This window comes from Ochotona curzoniae, unplaced genomic scaffold, assembly GCF_017591425.1.
Source record: "Ochotona curzoniae isolate NIBS_2020 unplaced genomic scaffold, NIBS_Ocur_1.0 contig_1071, whole genome shotgun sequence".
Lineage (NCBI taxonomy): Eukaryota > Metazoa > Chordata > Mammalia > Lagomorpha > Ochotonidae > Ochotona > Ochotona curzoniae.
Window position 1 is genome coordinate 21,942,468 of NW_024464939.1, and position 13,439 is coordinate 21,955,906.

Below are 13,439 nucleotides of genomic sequence, written 5' to 3' on the forward strand. Positions count from 1 at the left end.
CTTCAAACAACAATAAATCACTTAAAGGGGTTTTGGGAATACGTGTTTAAGGAGAATTTCAACACATTTAACTTCTGCAATGGGACCATTTATGTGCTGCTACAATCTTACTTGCTTATTAGTGCATGGAATTGTACACAATTATTCAGAAAATTTAAATCTATGGCCTACCTGGGTCACTTAGCCTCATTACCCAGCAGATACTACTCTATCTTCATACTACTCATGGTTTTTGTTTTTATTTTTTGTTTTACTGCTTAAGGTAACAAACCTGTATTTCTTTAACCTGTAGAAGAAAATCTCTGGGAATTACTCATCTCTAGCTTATATCCAGTAGGTTCTGATTTAGTAGTCTCATAGAAGTAAAACTGTTATTTGGTGCTACTTAAAGTAGACTTTAAAATATATATATAAAGTAAAACTGATTTATTTTTGTAAACAGTCCTATGGATGTTGGTAGATATCTGTATGGATTCATAGAACTGCCACCACAGTAAGGATATGGAACATGTCCGTGACTCCTAAAAAATCCCTTGTGTTATCCCTTTGTGGACTTTTCCTAGCTCCATATATGACTGTTGTTAACCACTACCTTGTCTTTTTGAGAATGGCATAGACATGGAGAGCATAGTACGCAATCTTTTGGATTATCTACTTTCACTCAGTGCCCTGCTTTTGAGATTCATCTTAGCTGAACTAGGTATCAATAATTTGGTTTTTTTATTTCTTAGTGCTATTCCCTTGTATAAATGCATTAGTTTATTTATTCATCGACCAAGTGAAGGCAAAATCTGAGTTGTTGCCAATTTTTAGAGACTATGAATAGACTTGGTATAAACATAGGTGCAAAGGTTTCTGTGTGAACAGAACTTTTAATTGCACTAGGGTAAATAAAAGGAGTAGAAATGTTGGGTCACATGACTTTACATGTAACTGCCAAGCTGTCTTCTAGAATTTCTATACCATTTTACATGTATATGAATTCAAACTGCTCTCCATCCTCTCTGGCACTTGATATTGTTAGCATTTTTTATTTTAGCCATTGTAATAGGTATGTACTACTATCACATTGTGGTTTTACTTTGCATTTCTTTCATGGGTTATGATCTTGAATATTATTTCTTATGATCATGTGAACTGTACAAAATTTTAGTGAAAGATAAACATAAATCTAAGTTTATAGAAATTTAAGAGCTCATGGCTTCAATTTTTGTCATACTGTAAAACATAAACACTGGATAGCTTAAAATTTATGGAAAACTCTTACCTTCAACTTACGACTCAAGATTTGCAATTTTTTAAAAAATACATTGTTTTTTTTTTTATACAACTCTCTGATTATCTGATATTAGCTTATGATCTTTAATACAAATTTCCATACTTTTCTTTCTAAATTAAATTGAAGAATTTAATTTAGAATTTAGGCCTTCCATCTGCCTGGCTCAAAGTGTTGATCCTTTTCCTGGAGGACAAGGAGAACAATTTCTGAGTTTAAAGACATATTTTACTCATTTATTTTCTTTATAAATAGGATTAAAACCAGGCAGAATGGCAAAAGGAGACTATCAAATTAGCTAATAAGCCTCTTCATATGAAAATCAAGAAAGCAGACTTTCAGCTTGGCCTTTTTTGTATATTAGTCATACTATTGTGGTCTCAGCAAAGCAATTATGTTTCTCTAGCAAATCAATGTTGTTCATCTTTTACTTAAGTGCCTGCCTTGTCTTGTGTGCCTGGTCATCAAAAATTTAGTCTGAGTGACAGCTTCCGCCTGCAATGTCGGTATCACATACGGTCACTAGTTCATGTCCTGGCTGTTGCACTTCCAATCCAGCTCCCTGCAAATGGCTTGGAAAAAAACGGCTGAAGGTGATCCAAGTGTTTGAACCCCATTGTCCATATGGGAGACCTGAAGAAGATTTTGGCCTGGCCCAACCCTGGCCATTATGGCCATCTGGGGATAGAACTAGCAAATGGAAGATCTCTCTCTCTGTTTCTCTGAGTTTCAAGTAACCACATTTTTTTAACAATTTTGATCTGATCAAATATTACAGTGGCTCTATAGTTAGGCATGAAGTATGAAGTTGCTTTAAAAGAAGACAAAAACGAGAGAGGATGGTGTTGTTGGAAGAAGAAGGAAAACTCGCAGGAGGGGATAGGATTTCAGAAGCTTTGAAGGTTAGGGAGAACAAAGAAAGGAAGATGTCAGCGATTGCCCCTGGAATTGCTGAAATACCAACAAAGGCATGCAGGTGCAAATAAACTTGGTGTTTGTATGGATATGTTGCAGGAGGGAATAGGAAGGAAAGGTAAAGGCACTGAAATGTAATGGCCCCTGTGTGTATCAAGGAAAGAAGGAGTGGGCAGAGAAGAGGTTATCGTAAGATATGAACTAGATTGTTACGGAGGAAGTGTAGCTTAGCTGTTCAGAGCACAGGCTCTGGAGCCAGGCTTAACAAATTACAGTTTGGATTCACCACTTACAAATTCTAGGACTTGGACAAGTTTTCCAAATCCTCCATGTCTCAGGCTCTTCCATCTATAAATCAGAGATGATGATGGGACTTTCTCCATTGTACTAGCTCATAACAAACTTGACATAAATGTTGACTATAACTGCTAGCACCATTGAGAGATTAGTTGGAAATGGAGGTTAGTAGAATGCATTACCAAAAAACATGCTACTTCACTTAGTGATTATTTTGTACTAAAGGCAATTAAAAAGCAACAAATATAAGAAAAACTCAATGTCCTTCCCTTATTTATCTAAAAGCAGGACATAAATTCTACCAGAAAGGTCAGAAGTTAATCTCTGGAGAAAATGTATAGAACCTTACTATCCCAGAGACTCCACAAGAGGAATTGACACAACAAACTTTACCAACTAACCTATAGCTTCCATTGGTTCTTCTACATAGAACGGCTCTTTAAAAAGTTCATGGAAAGTTCATATTATGAAAAACCTGAATGACTTAAAAAATGTATGTACCAAAACAAACACAATTGAAGCACTTACGTTTTTTAAAAAATTGATTTGAAAGGTAGATAGACAATCTATCTGCTGATTCACTACCCAAATGCCAACAGCCAGGTTGGGCTAGTCTGAAGCCATGAGGTGGGAACCCAATCCTAGGTCTCCCACATGCATGGAATGGAATCAGCCATTTAAACAACCATCTGTTGCTTTCAAGGTGTTAGCAGAAAGCTGGAATTGGAAACTGAGCCCAGGACTCAAACCCAGGCATTCCCATAGACGTGGATGACCCAAGTAATCTCTTAACCATTGTACTGCATGCCTACCCCAACATTTTTTTTTGTAGTACCATTGTATTTATTCTTCTCAAATTGACTACTCAAAGACCTTTTCCTTTTTCTTGTCATTCATGTAAAATTTATTATTCTTTTCTTAAGATGCTATGTAAGTCAAATTCTAGCTGTCCCTGAGAGGTACTTATCACTGTGTGTTTTCTTATGTACAAGTGATACATATGTTAGTAATTTTTCCCTTTTCTGTCCTATAAATTTCATCAGTCTAATTTTCAGGGTCCCAGCCAATGGACCCCAGATGGAGAGAAGGAAAACAATTTTTTCTTTTCTTCTCCACAAAAGTCAGAACTCAGTTCAGGGAATGTTCATGCGAGAGACAACTGGAAGCACTAGAGTTTTTGGTTTTTTCAGTCACATGAATAGGATCTTATTTTTGACATTAACTAATACTGGCTTTCAACATCAATCAAATATGTTTATCATTAATTTTATTCATATTTTAATTTTCTTGTCACACTGAATTAAATGTATGCTTAAAAGAGTGATAATTAAGCACACCAACAAAGAAGCTTAAACCCAGATCAAAGTTGTTTATTGTTTCATATTTTTTGACTCTTTGCAACTAAAGAGGGGAAATTACCTGGAGAGAAAAACCAAGTCATTAGAATATAGCAAAGATACAGATGAACAAGAAACTGATGAGGGTTCTTGGGTGATAGAAACGTGAGGTTGCATATTGAGAAGCAAAATAGGCTTCAGAAATCAATTATGTACAAGAAAAAAATTTTACATTTAGAGGTTGGCAAGGCATTTCAGAAATAAAATTTGTATGTTTGGAAAACTCGAAGGAGTCAGATTCAAGTGCATGTTGAGATAGGATTTCTTATTTAAATAGTGCTAAAAAAATAAAACATAAATACAGGGAAATCTACTCATGATATGTTTAAGCTTCATATCTTCTATGTATTGTCAATGAAAACTACAACTATTCGGTCCAGCACAGTAGTCTAGCAACTAAAGTCCTTGCCTTGCATGTGCCAGGATCTTATATGGGCACTGCTTCTAATCCTGGCAACCCCGCTTCCCATCCAGCTCCCTGCTTGTGGCCTGGAAAGGCAGTCGAGGATGACCCAAAGCCTTGGGACCCTGCATCCGCATGGGAGACCCAGAAGTTCCTGGCTTCTGATTGGCGCTCTGATGCAGGTGGCTGCTTGGGGAGTGAATCAGTGAAGGAATCTTCTCTTTGTATATCTGAGTTTCCAATAAAAATAAATAAATCTTAAAAAACAAACAAACAAAACCAGCAGCTATTATTTTCCCTTTCTCTTACAGGAATTTCAGCTTCATTCTAGAGTCCTACACTGTTTTTGCCACAGGTCTAAGTTTACATGTGTTTCAGCTGGGTAATCGCTCACTTTCCAAGAGCCACCCGATTTCAGCTCCACATTTTGGGTGCAGTTACAGATCCAAGCAAGGGAGCATGACAAATTGTTCTCTAAGAGAAAGGTGCATGGAGAGCATTGCTTTTGAGCGGGTTAGATCATATATCTCTGTAATTGAAAACTGTCTCCCACTTTTAAACTTACCGATTTCACACTAGCCTCTTTCTACAAATGATAATTCTGACTATGCACAGGCACTCACCTGAGATCTCCTTCTCTTTGCTCTTCCACCCCATTTATGAATTCTCTCCTGCCACTGAAGCATTGATCAGATTTGCTCTATTTCCATGACCTCCACAACTCTCACATTTATGCAAATTAGAAAAAAAGAGCCTCTTTCTCTGGGCAGATGCTGGGCTGACTTCATCACCTCCTCTCTATTGGCAAGGTATGCTCTCCTCAACCTTGCTTGGAGGCTCGGGGCTGCAGCCTAAGCCGTTGCTGCTGCATCGTGATTAAGTTCTCACTGTTCTGCACATTCACCACCCAACACAGGTGTTATTTATTTATATCATTAAGTTGATCTCCTTACCACCCTCTCTGCCCCCGCTTAAAATCCTTCACTGAGTTTCCATTGCTATTAGGAAAAATAATCCCAAAGCCTTAATATGGCCTGCCATGCTCTGTATGACCTGGTTCCTAGCTCCCTCTTTAAGCCTAACTTTCAGCCATACTGCTTGTTTTGTTTCTTGAAACATTCCAAGCTATTTTGTCCAAAAGAAACTTTGGGAAGTTCTTCCTTGACTTAGTTTGGCTCACTTGTGTTTTTCCTTCAGGTTTCGGTTTAAATGGTATTTCTTCGGGAGGGCATCACTGAATCCACAATCTAAAGAAAACTTCACAGCACGGTTCTTAAAATCATATGTTCATTGGTGACTTGTTACCTTTTTCTATTCTATATACTGAGTGCTCTACAAGGATATCATGCTTAATTTAGCTGAGCATTTTCCATTTATCCAAGCATCTGTTCAACAAGTTTATACCAGAGACCTTCTTTATTCCCAGCACTACAGCAAAAAGTGGATGGATGAGGAAGGTGCTTGAGAGAATGTGAGCTCCTTAAGGGCTGGGATCTCAGTCTGTGTTGTTCATTAATCAGTCCTCAGGATGTTATTTAGGATAAAGCTAGCTGCTAAACTTAGCTGAAGAGCTTACTTTGTTCATGTGCAGTCCAAGATAGGTATTCCTTAAGGGTGGACTCTTCTAACTTATGGTTCTGTTTTCTATAGCATATGACCACAGAAAGATAGCAAAACAAAAAAACATTAAAAAAATCGCTAATCAAAGTTTAGCTTTTTTTTTTTTTTTAATTTACCTATTTGAGAGACAGACAGCCCTTACATTCTACAGGCCCCTTCCTTAGGTGTCTGCTGATAGTTGAGAACATAAGCCAGTTTTCTCAGGCATATGGCAAGAGCCCAGTTATTTGAGCCATCACCACTGCCTCCATGAGGTGCATTTTATAGGAAGGGGACTGTCTCACAGCCGGCCATATAAGGCCCTTGGTCTCATTGTGTCTGGTTCTGCCAAGGCAAACACAGCACAAACTCAAGAGTCAACAAATCTGTAGCAGGTTACTTTTCAAGATGATAAGTTCGTATGGCCTGCAATGTTACAAACACCCAAATGGTCCTAGGCAAAATTTACAGTCAGAAGCTGCAGATGGAAGCCAGATTCTCTGATGCAAGACCTGGGTATTCTAACCAGCACCCTGTTTCAACTGCTAAGTAAACCATCTACCCTTTGCAAAGGAACCAAAATTGGGTGGGAGGGAGGGTTGCAAATAACTGTAATGGAGGCTGATAAATGCAGGGCACCTTTGTACCAAGGAAGAGTGAAGACTTGACAATCATCAAGTACCTTAACAGCGGCCTTGAGATCCTGGAGAAGCAACGCTCCTCCAGAAATGCAGCGTGTTCTCAAAAACTTAATAACCTATTAGAGCACAGGTTTGTCTGATTTACAAATAGAAGACTCTCCAGTTGCCAGGAATCTAGAAATGGTCTTTAAATGAATGCATTTCTGGTTCTGCTTCTGAGGACGATCAAGTTTTTAAAAAGCTGATCTATGTGTCTATTTCACTTCAGGGTCACTTTCAAATTTTCCATTTTCCTTCTCTGTGGCATTCTTTTTAAGTCTGGCCCAAAGCCTGTCACTTCGCAGAATCTCTGTCCTTGGTTGCTTGAATCAGGACAAGCCCATCATTGTGGAAACGTGATGGAACCCTGGGAGACACAGGTCAAGGAGTAGGGGCTACTCCGTACCGATGAAGAAACACAGCCATGTGGAACTTAAATTATCTGCAGCCATGTCAGAAAGTCATGTGTGTCTGAATCTGCACTGTAAGCTTTTCCAACCTGCAGCTGGTTTCCAAGGCCAGGACTGGATCTTTAGTAATTGAAAGACTCGGAAACGCGGGTCTTTAAGAGACCTCAGAAACTTGCTTTTACCTTAACTTTAGTGTGAGAAAAGAAATCTGAAAGTCAGAGGTGACCCACGAACCTTACAAATGATGAAGTGAAAAATGACCGAATCCTACCTAGTCAACTGCTTTTTTTTTTTTTTTTTTTTTTGCTTACTTTTCAACCAAACATACTCATTCCTGAAGTAACTGAAGGTTTCGGTCCCGCTCAGCGATTTCGCACACCTGGTAACGAAATGTAAGAGTCCGGCAGGTGGGCAGGTGAAAACCCAGCGCCCCGTGCCTCCGCTGCGACGCAGCTGTTTGAGATTCCCGGAACGGGAAAGGGCCGCGCGCCCACCCAAGGCATCTCCAGCAAGTCAGGAAAGCCAGGCGTTCCGTTTAGCCGCGGACAGCAGGGGCGCTGAGGGGATCCCGAATCCCGAGTCCCCGGCAGCAGAGGCGCGGGGAGGAGCCCGAGCCGCCGACTCCGCGCCGCAGGACGCCCGCCACGCCTCTCGCCCGCCCTGCAGGCGAAACGCGGGAGGCGGCGAGGCCCCGCCGGGCCGCCGTAGCGCTGCGGCTCGGGCCGCTCCTCCCGCGCCGCCCTCCGCCCCCTGCCTGCCGGCGCCGCGGTCGCTCTGGGCAGGCAGTGCCGCCGCGGCCGCCGGCGTCCCTGCTTCCTCCCTCTGCAAGCCGTTCGGCCGCTGCGTGACGCGTCGTTTCCTCCCAACATGGCGGCCGGGGCAGGTCGGCGGTGATGGAGGCCAGTGCGTGGCCGCGGCGGGTGCTGATCCCCACAGTAGCCAGGGTCGCCCTGCTCCTGCCGGGCCTCTGAGCCGCCACCGCCACCGCCGCCCGCCGCGTCTCGGCCCTCGGCTCTCTCCCCCCCGACCCCCTTGCAGCAGACGGCCGGTACAGGGCCGGGCTCCCTCACCGGCGTTGGGTCGGAAGGACCAGTGAGGGGGTGGGGGGGCGGTCGGGAAGCGACCTCGTCCACCCCCCTCGGGCTGGGGAGAAGCGGAGCCCCGGAGGGACGCAGCCCTCGACGGCCGGCCTCTCGGGACGCCCGTGGCCCGGCGCGGCGGCTGGCCCCGCTCGCCCTCGCCTTCCTGCTCCAGCCGCTGCCCTCCACGCCTCCTCTCCCCGCCGCCACCCCCTCTCTTGTCTCGCTTCCCCTCCTCCTCCTCCTCCTACCCTCCAGCCGCCGGGAGCCGCGGGTCGGACGAGCCGCCGCCTCCTTCTCCGCGTCCATGTATGAGGGCAAGAAGACCAAGAACATGTTCCTGACCCGGGCCCTGGAGAAGATTTTAGCCGACAAGGAAGTGAAGAAGGCGCATCACTCCCAGCTGCGCAAAGCCTGCGAGGTGGCGTTAGGTGAGCGGGCGGAGGCCCCGGGCGGCGGGGAGGGTCCTTGGCCCGGGCCCGCGGCGCTGACCTCGGGCGGCCCGGCCTCGGCCGGCCCCGGCGGAGTTCCCTGCTTACCTGGCTGGAGTTGACAGGAACTCGGCTGGGTGGAGGAGGAAGGGCAGAGAGAACTGGGCTCCGCAGGACGCGAGCCCGGTTTTAGGATCGTAGGGGCAATAGGGTTCGAGGGATCGATCTGGGCAGAAAGAGAGAGAGAGAGCATGTTGTGGGTCGGTCGGGAGGAGCGGACCCGATACCACCCTTTTGTGGTGAAGCAGAAGATGAGCTGTTGTTTGTTAGCTTGGAGATCGAGGTGGGGCCCATAGGTCTCGATTGGGCGTGGGAAGGGTTCCGTATCGTAATTGCAGTAACTTTATCGTTTGGCGTGGTACTTGGGGGAAGACGGGCTGAAGTTGTTCCCTTGGTGACAGGCTGGAGAAGGGGCTTACAGGAGGTGCGGTCCGTTGTGGGTTTTTTTATTTTTTGACATCTCCCCGCCTCCGCCACAGAGTCGTGTTGTATCCGACTGGCCTGACCTGGAAGAGCAAGACCAGAGGTTAAGGGGTGGGGGCGGCGGTGCGAACGCGGGGAAGGAGAAAACCCTGCTGGAGGCAGGCTGTAGGTGACAGCGGCAGGGGGGGGAAGGAAGACAATGACACCCACCAGCCACATGTCTGGACGGTGGCAGCTGCTCGCAAGCTTGGCTTGTGATTTATAGTGTAGACGGAAGTCGGCAGCAGGGAGGATCCAAACAATACCTTTAGGGAGGTTCCGCCGCCCAGGGGCTGTGGAAGGGGTGGCGGGATAGATCTGCAGCCATCAAAATTTGAGCGTGTTTCACAGAGGAGAGCAGGACGTTCAACACAGTAACAGATTTCTAATGTTCACACACTGTTGGACATACTGGGGATTTCGAGTGGGTCAAATGAGTAAAAAAAAAAGAGGGGGGCTTTGGGAAAAGCGCGGACGCGCGCACACACACGAGTCTTGAAGAGGGGTAAACCTGTAATTATTTAAACGTATGCTAGAGTAAGAGGTTGACAACTTGAAGACAACTTTGTTCTTTCATTTGAAAAAAGACTTGTTTATTTGAAAGAGAAGAAAAGAGAAAGCTTTTGCATCCACTGGTTCTTTCCCTAAGTGGCCAGAGCAGCCAGGGCTAAGCCAGGAGCCTTGTCCTGGTCTCCCTGGTGGGTGGCAGGGGCCCAAACAGTTGGACCATTTTCTGCTACTTTTCCCAGGCCTTTAGCAGGGAATTAAATTGGGAATGGAGCAGCTGGGATGCCTAGGGGTGCCTGGCTTTCAGATGTTGGCTTTATGTGCTAAGCCACAACGTGGGCTCTTCATTTTTAAAAATAAATGGGATACAGCTACTTACCTTGCTATTCAATTTTTTTTTTCTTTATGCTTCAAATTAGTCATGAAATATTGAGGAAATTTGCTCTTAAGATTTTTGAACTTGTTGTATGTTTGTTTTTTCTCCTCCCCCTTGTGGATCAGAGGTTCCCATGTTGTTATGAGCTAACAAAAGTTTGTTCCCGGTGTTTAAAAAGCATATAATGCTGAAGTCTGAGTTTATGTCACTTTCTTGAAAGCAGTAATTGCTGTGTTTGGCTGAGATGAGGGAGAGGATGGTTTGAGAATTTTTCAAAGAACTGTCAGGTGTTGTTTTATGAGTAAGTTGCAGTTTAAAAAACTTAAATCCAGATTAAAGGGTTTTTTTTAATCATTCAGATTTTCCACATTATAGGATACTTTTAATGTGGTAAGTAATAAATATGGAATTGAGGAAATGAAATGACTATGTGTGTATGTTAAATTCTCTCCCTCCTCAATTGCTCAGTTAATGTTAGCGTGTTTTCATGGAATACTCGCTGGCATGACCATCTGATCTGAGGTCTTGGGTTTCATCTCAGTTTTACCCTTTGGCGTTAGGTTTCTTCTCTGTGAAATCAGGGTATTGAGTTTGATGATTGTGAAGTCACATCCCCTCTAACGTGCCGTGAATGTGAATGGACTCTTCTGTTAACCCATGCAGTTAGTATTCCTGCCGCTCTTTATGTTTTGAGGGCTTGCAGCCCATTTTTCTTTTACATTTATTTATTTGAAAGGCAGAGTTACCGGGAGATGGGGGGAGACCAGTTTCCCATTTGCTGATTTATCCATCTGTGTCTTCCACGCGGGCAATAGGGACCCAAGCACAGTAAGTTAGCAGGGAGCTGGATTGGAAATGGAGCAGCCGGCACTTGAGCCACAGCGTGGATGAGGCCTGACCAGACCTATTGCATCAGAACGCTGGCCCTTGGCCTATAGCTGTCCAAATGGGCCTCACCATTTAGAGACATGGGAGATACTAGCTGGTGGGTGTGCCAGTTCATCTGTGTTTTCTGTTCCAGATTTTGCCAGTTTTTAACTTTATTGAGTTCTCTGTTCAGTTAACAGAGTCTTCTGGCACTAGAGATTTTTTTTTACTTGGGATGTGTGATGATGGGTTTTCCCACATTAAACAAATTAAGTTTACCTTCCTACAAAGCAAAATATCAGTGAGCAGTCTCATGGTAGCTAGTCCTTAGTGAAGTGTGTTTCTTCCTTTCTAGTCATCAGTTTATATTATAACCCACAGGTAAACTGATAGGGATAAACTGCTTCATCTTATAGAAAGGTTAACGTTTTGCAGTGAAGTAGTATCCCCAGGTGTGCATTGTCTGTGAAAAGTATCAAGGATCTCCCTGTTCTTCACTTTCGAGGCCCAATGTGGTATGCTGAAAACCTTTGTAGCTATAAAGTAGGGTGAGAAAGTGAAGTGTTGAAAGTGTTGGTAACCCTGCTGGGTAGCTTCTGACTGGTAGAGGTGCAGAGGCCGTTTTTGGAATGTTTGTTTTCCTTCTGCCAGCTTGCATTTGTGTTCCCGTCTTTATTGAGCACCTGCCTAGGAGCTATAGGGAGATGGATAGAAAGAAAATAGGCAGTATGTCAGACCTCTAATGCTAATCTAACAACTGAGTAGATTTCAGAACTTTGGAATTAAAAATTAACCAAATTGCCTTTTTTTACAATGGTTCATTAAATGGTTATTTATAAATATTTGAGATTACAGTTGATCATGTCCTTATACACCTTTTGTGAAGTGGTATACCTTTTAGGAAACATCTAGATTAGGGGAGATTTTGCTTCACCAAAACAATCCATTTTGAAAGACATTGCCTAAAGAAACTGATTTTCAGAAAGAAAATAAACCTTTAAAGGATGCAACGTTATTTAAAACTTAAAAATGTTTTTCTTTCATGTCAGACTTTAACTTGAAATAAAGAATGACTTGGAAAAAGGAAAAAAAGTGGCCTTCCTTTGGAAACAGACTTCCACGTTGTTAAACTGATGCAAAGCCCACAGGCGGAGGAATAGCTCCAGGTTGCCCTCTCTTGGTACCTGCCCCACTACAGCTCTGCAGTGAGTGCTGACTGCAGAGGCAGGGCGTCTAGGCTGTCCTGGCTTAGCCGGATCCATTCCTGCTCTAGAATCCTGAAATAAAAATAGGCTGGCCATCTGCTGGCAGATGAGACAACAGCAGAGCTATTTTTAGTTTTGAAGAATTTAGGATTGTTAAGGGATTGGGCTTGAAGGTAGCATTGTCTGTCTGGGGGAAGTTTGTTTGAGCTACATTCCAATCAGCCATTAGTGTTTCAGGAGTTTCTGTGATGAGCTAGCTGAAGCCAGCTCAACTTCTCTTGCTGTCTTGGGGGTATGTTTGAAGATATTTTGCAAATGTTGGAATGTAAGAGAGAGTTCAAGGTGAAACAGTGCTGAATCAGAAAAGTGAAAGGGGTGATTGGAAGGTGTTAAAGGGAAGGGAAGTGTGTAGAGGCAGTGAAAAGGGAGTGTTCTTGGTAGTGATATGGGAGAATGAACTAGGCAAGAGAATTGTTTGGGAAATAATTTTTACCTCAGGACATAAATTATGTTCAGCATGTTATGAAGTGATGCTACTGACTTAATTTTTTAATGACTGTTACCTTGAAATTATAGTTTCCCTCAGAAATGTAAATACAGTAATGAGATTCAAACTTCACTAGACCTGCCTCTTTATGCCTTTCAAATCCCTCCCTTCTTCATTTGATGTTGGCAAAAGGGATATATGAGTAAAGGAGAAATTACTTGGATGCTTTTAAATCTGGTTTTATACTACAGCAAACTTTATTAATTTTTGTGCCATTATGAAAGAAATGATATCTCCACAATATCTTATAGATGGCCAGCATTTTAATTATAGTTTAAGTCCATTAGCCAGTGTATTTTTAAAACTGCACTGATATCTGAAGTAAATACGTTACTCTGTCAGGTTGTCTAACTTTTTGAGGTGGCTGAGGGAGTATGTAATCCATGATGTGACTGAAAGATCTTCGAATTTGTTCTAATATTTTCAGATTGGTTTTACTGACCCTTAGTTCAGGATAACATGGGATAAAATAAATAGAATAGAAAGCAAGTTCCTAGCAAAACTTTTTGAAAAAACCCAAATTTTCATTAAAAAAAAAAGGGTTATAGTGTCTAGCCTATTTACATTTTGGAGTTTTACATTGCATATGAACATAGTTAAGATTCTACTAACTCTTCCTAGGAAGAAACTTGTTTGATTTTGCTTAATTAAGTTATTCTTAAATTTACTTGACCCTCTTCAGGATCTGTTAATACAGTTAAACATCATTAGGACATTGTTCCTTGTAACTCCCCTGAAGACAGTATTTAAGGGAAAGGAAAGACAAAGTAGGTGGAATAGCCTCAAACTACCCATGATGAGATTGTCCTGCATAGTGATCATAAGAAACAGAAACAAGGAGCTGTAGGAATGACCAGGATCAGACTGTTGTTGATTAGCTCTTTTTTCCTACCCCATCTAGTGGTGGGTAACTGGTTTGTCTCCTGAT

At 43.0% G+C, this 13,439-nt stretch overlaps 1 protein-coding gene across 2 annotated transcripts in view; it reads left to right on the forward strand.

Moving 5' to 3' along the window:
- The first annotated feature begins 7,791 nt into the window (after positions 1-7,791).
- ARFGEF1 (ADP ribosylation factor guanine nucleotide exchange factor 1) overlaps positions 7,792-13,439 on the forward strand; it is a 120,812-nt gene continuing 115,164 nt past the window's right edge. Inside the window, exon 1 of one of the 2 annotated variants that reach the window (XR_005885315.1) lies at positions 7,792-8,487. Coding sequence is in view for 1 of the 2 variants with exons in the window: in XM_040994674.1 (XP_040850608.1) it covers positions 8,364-8,487 (124 nt within the window). In the remaining variant the exon portion in view is untranslated. The remainder of the gene's footprint in view (positions 8,488-13,439) is intronic. The other variant, XM_040994674.1, reaches the window with a different exon arrangement.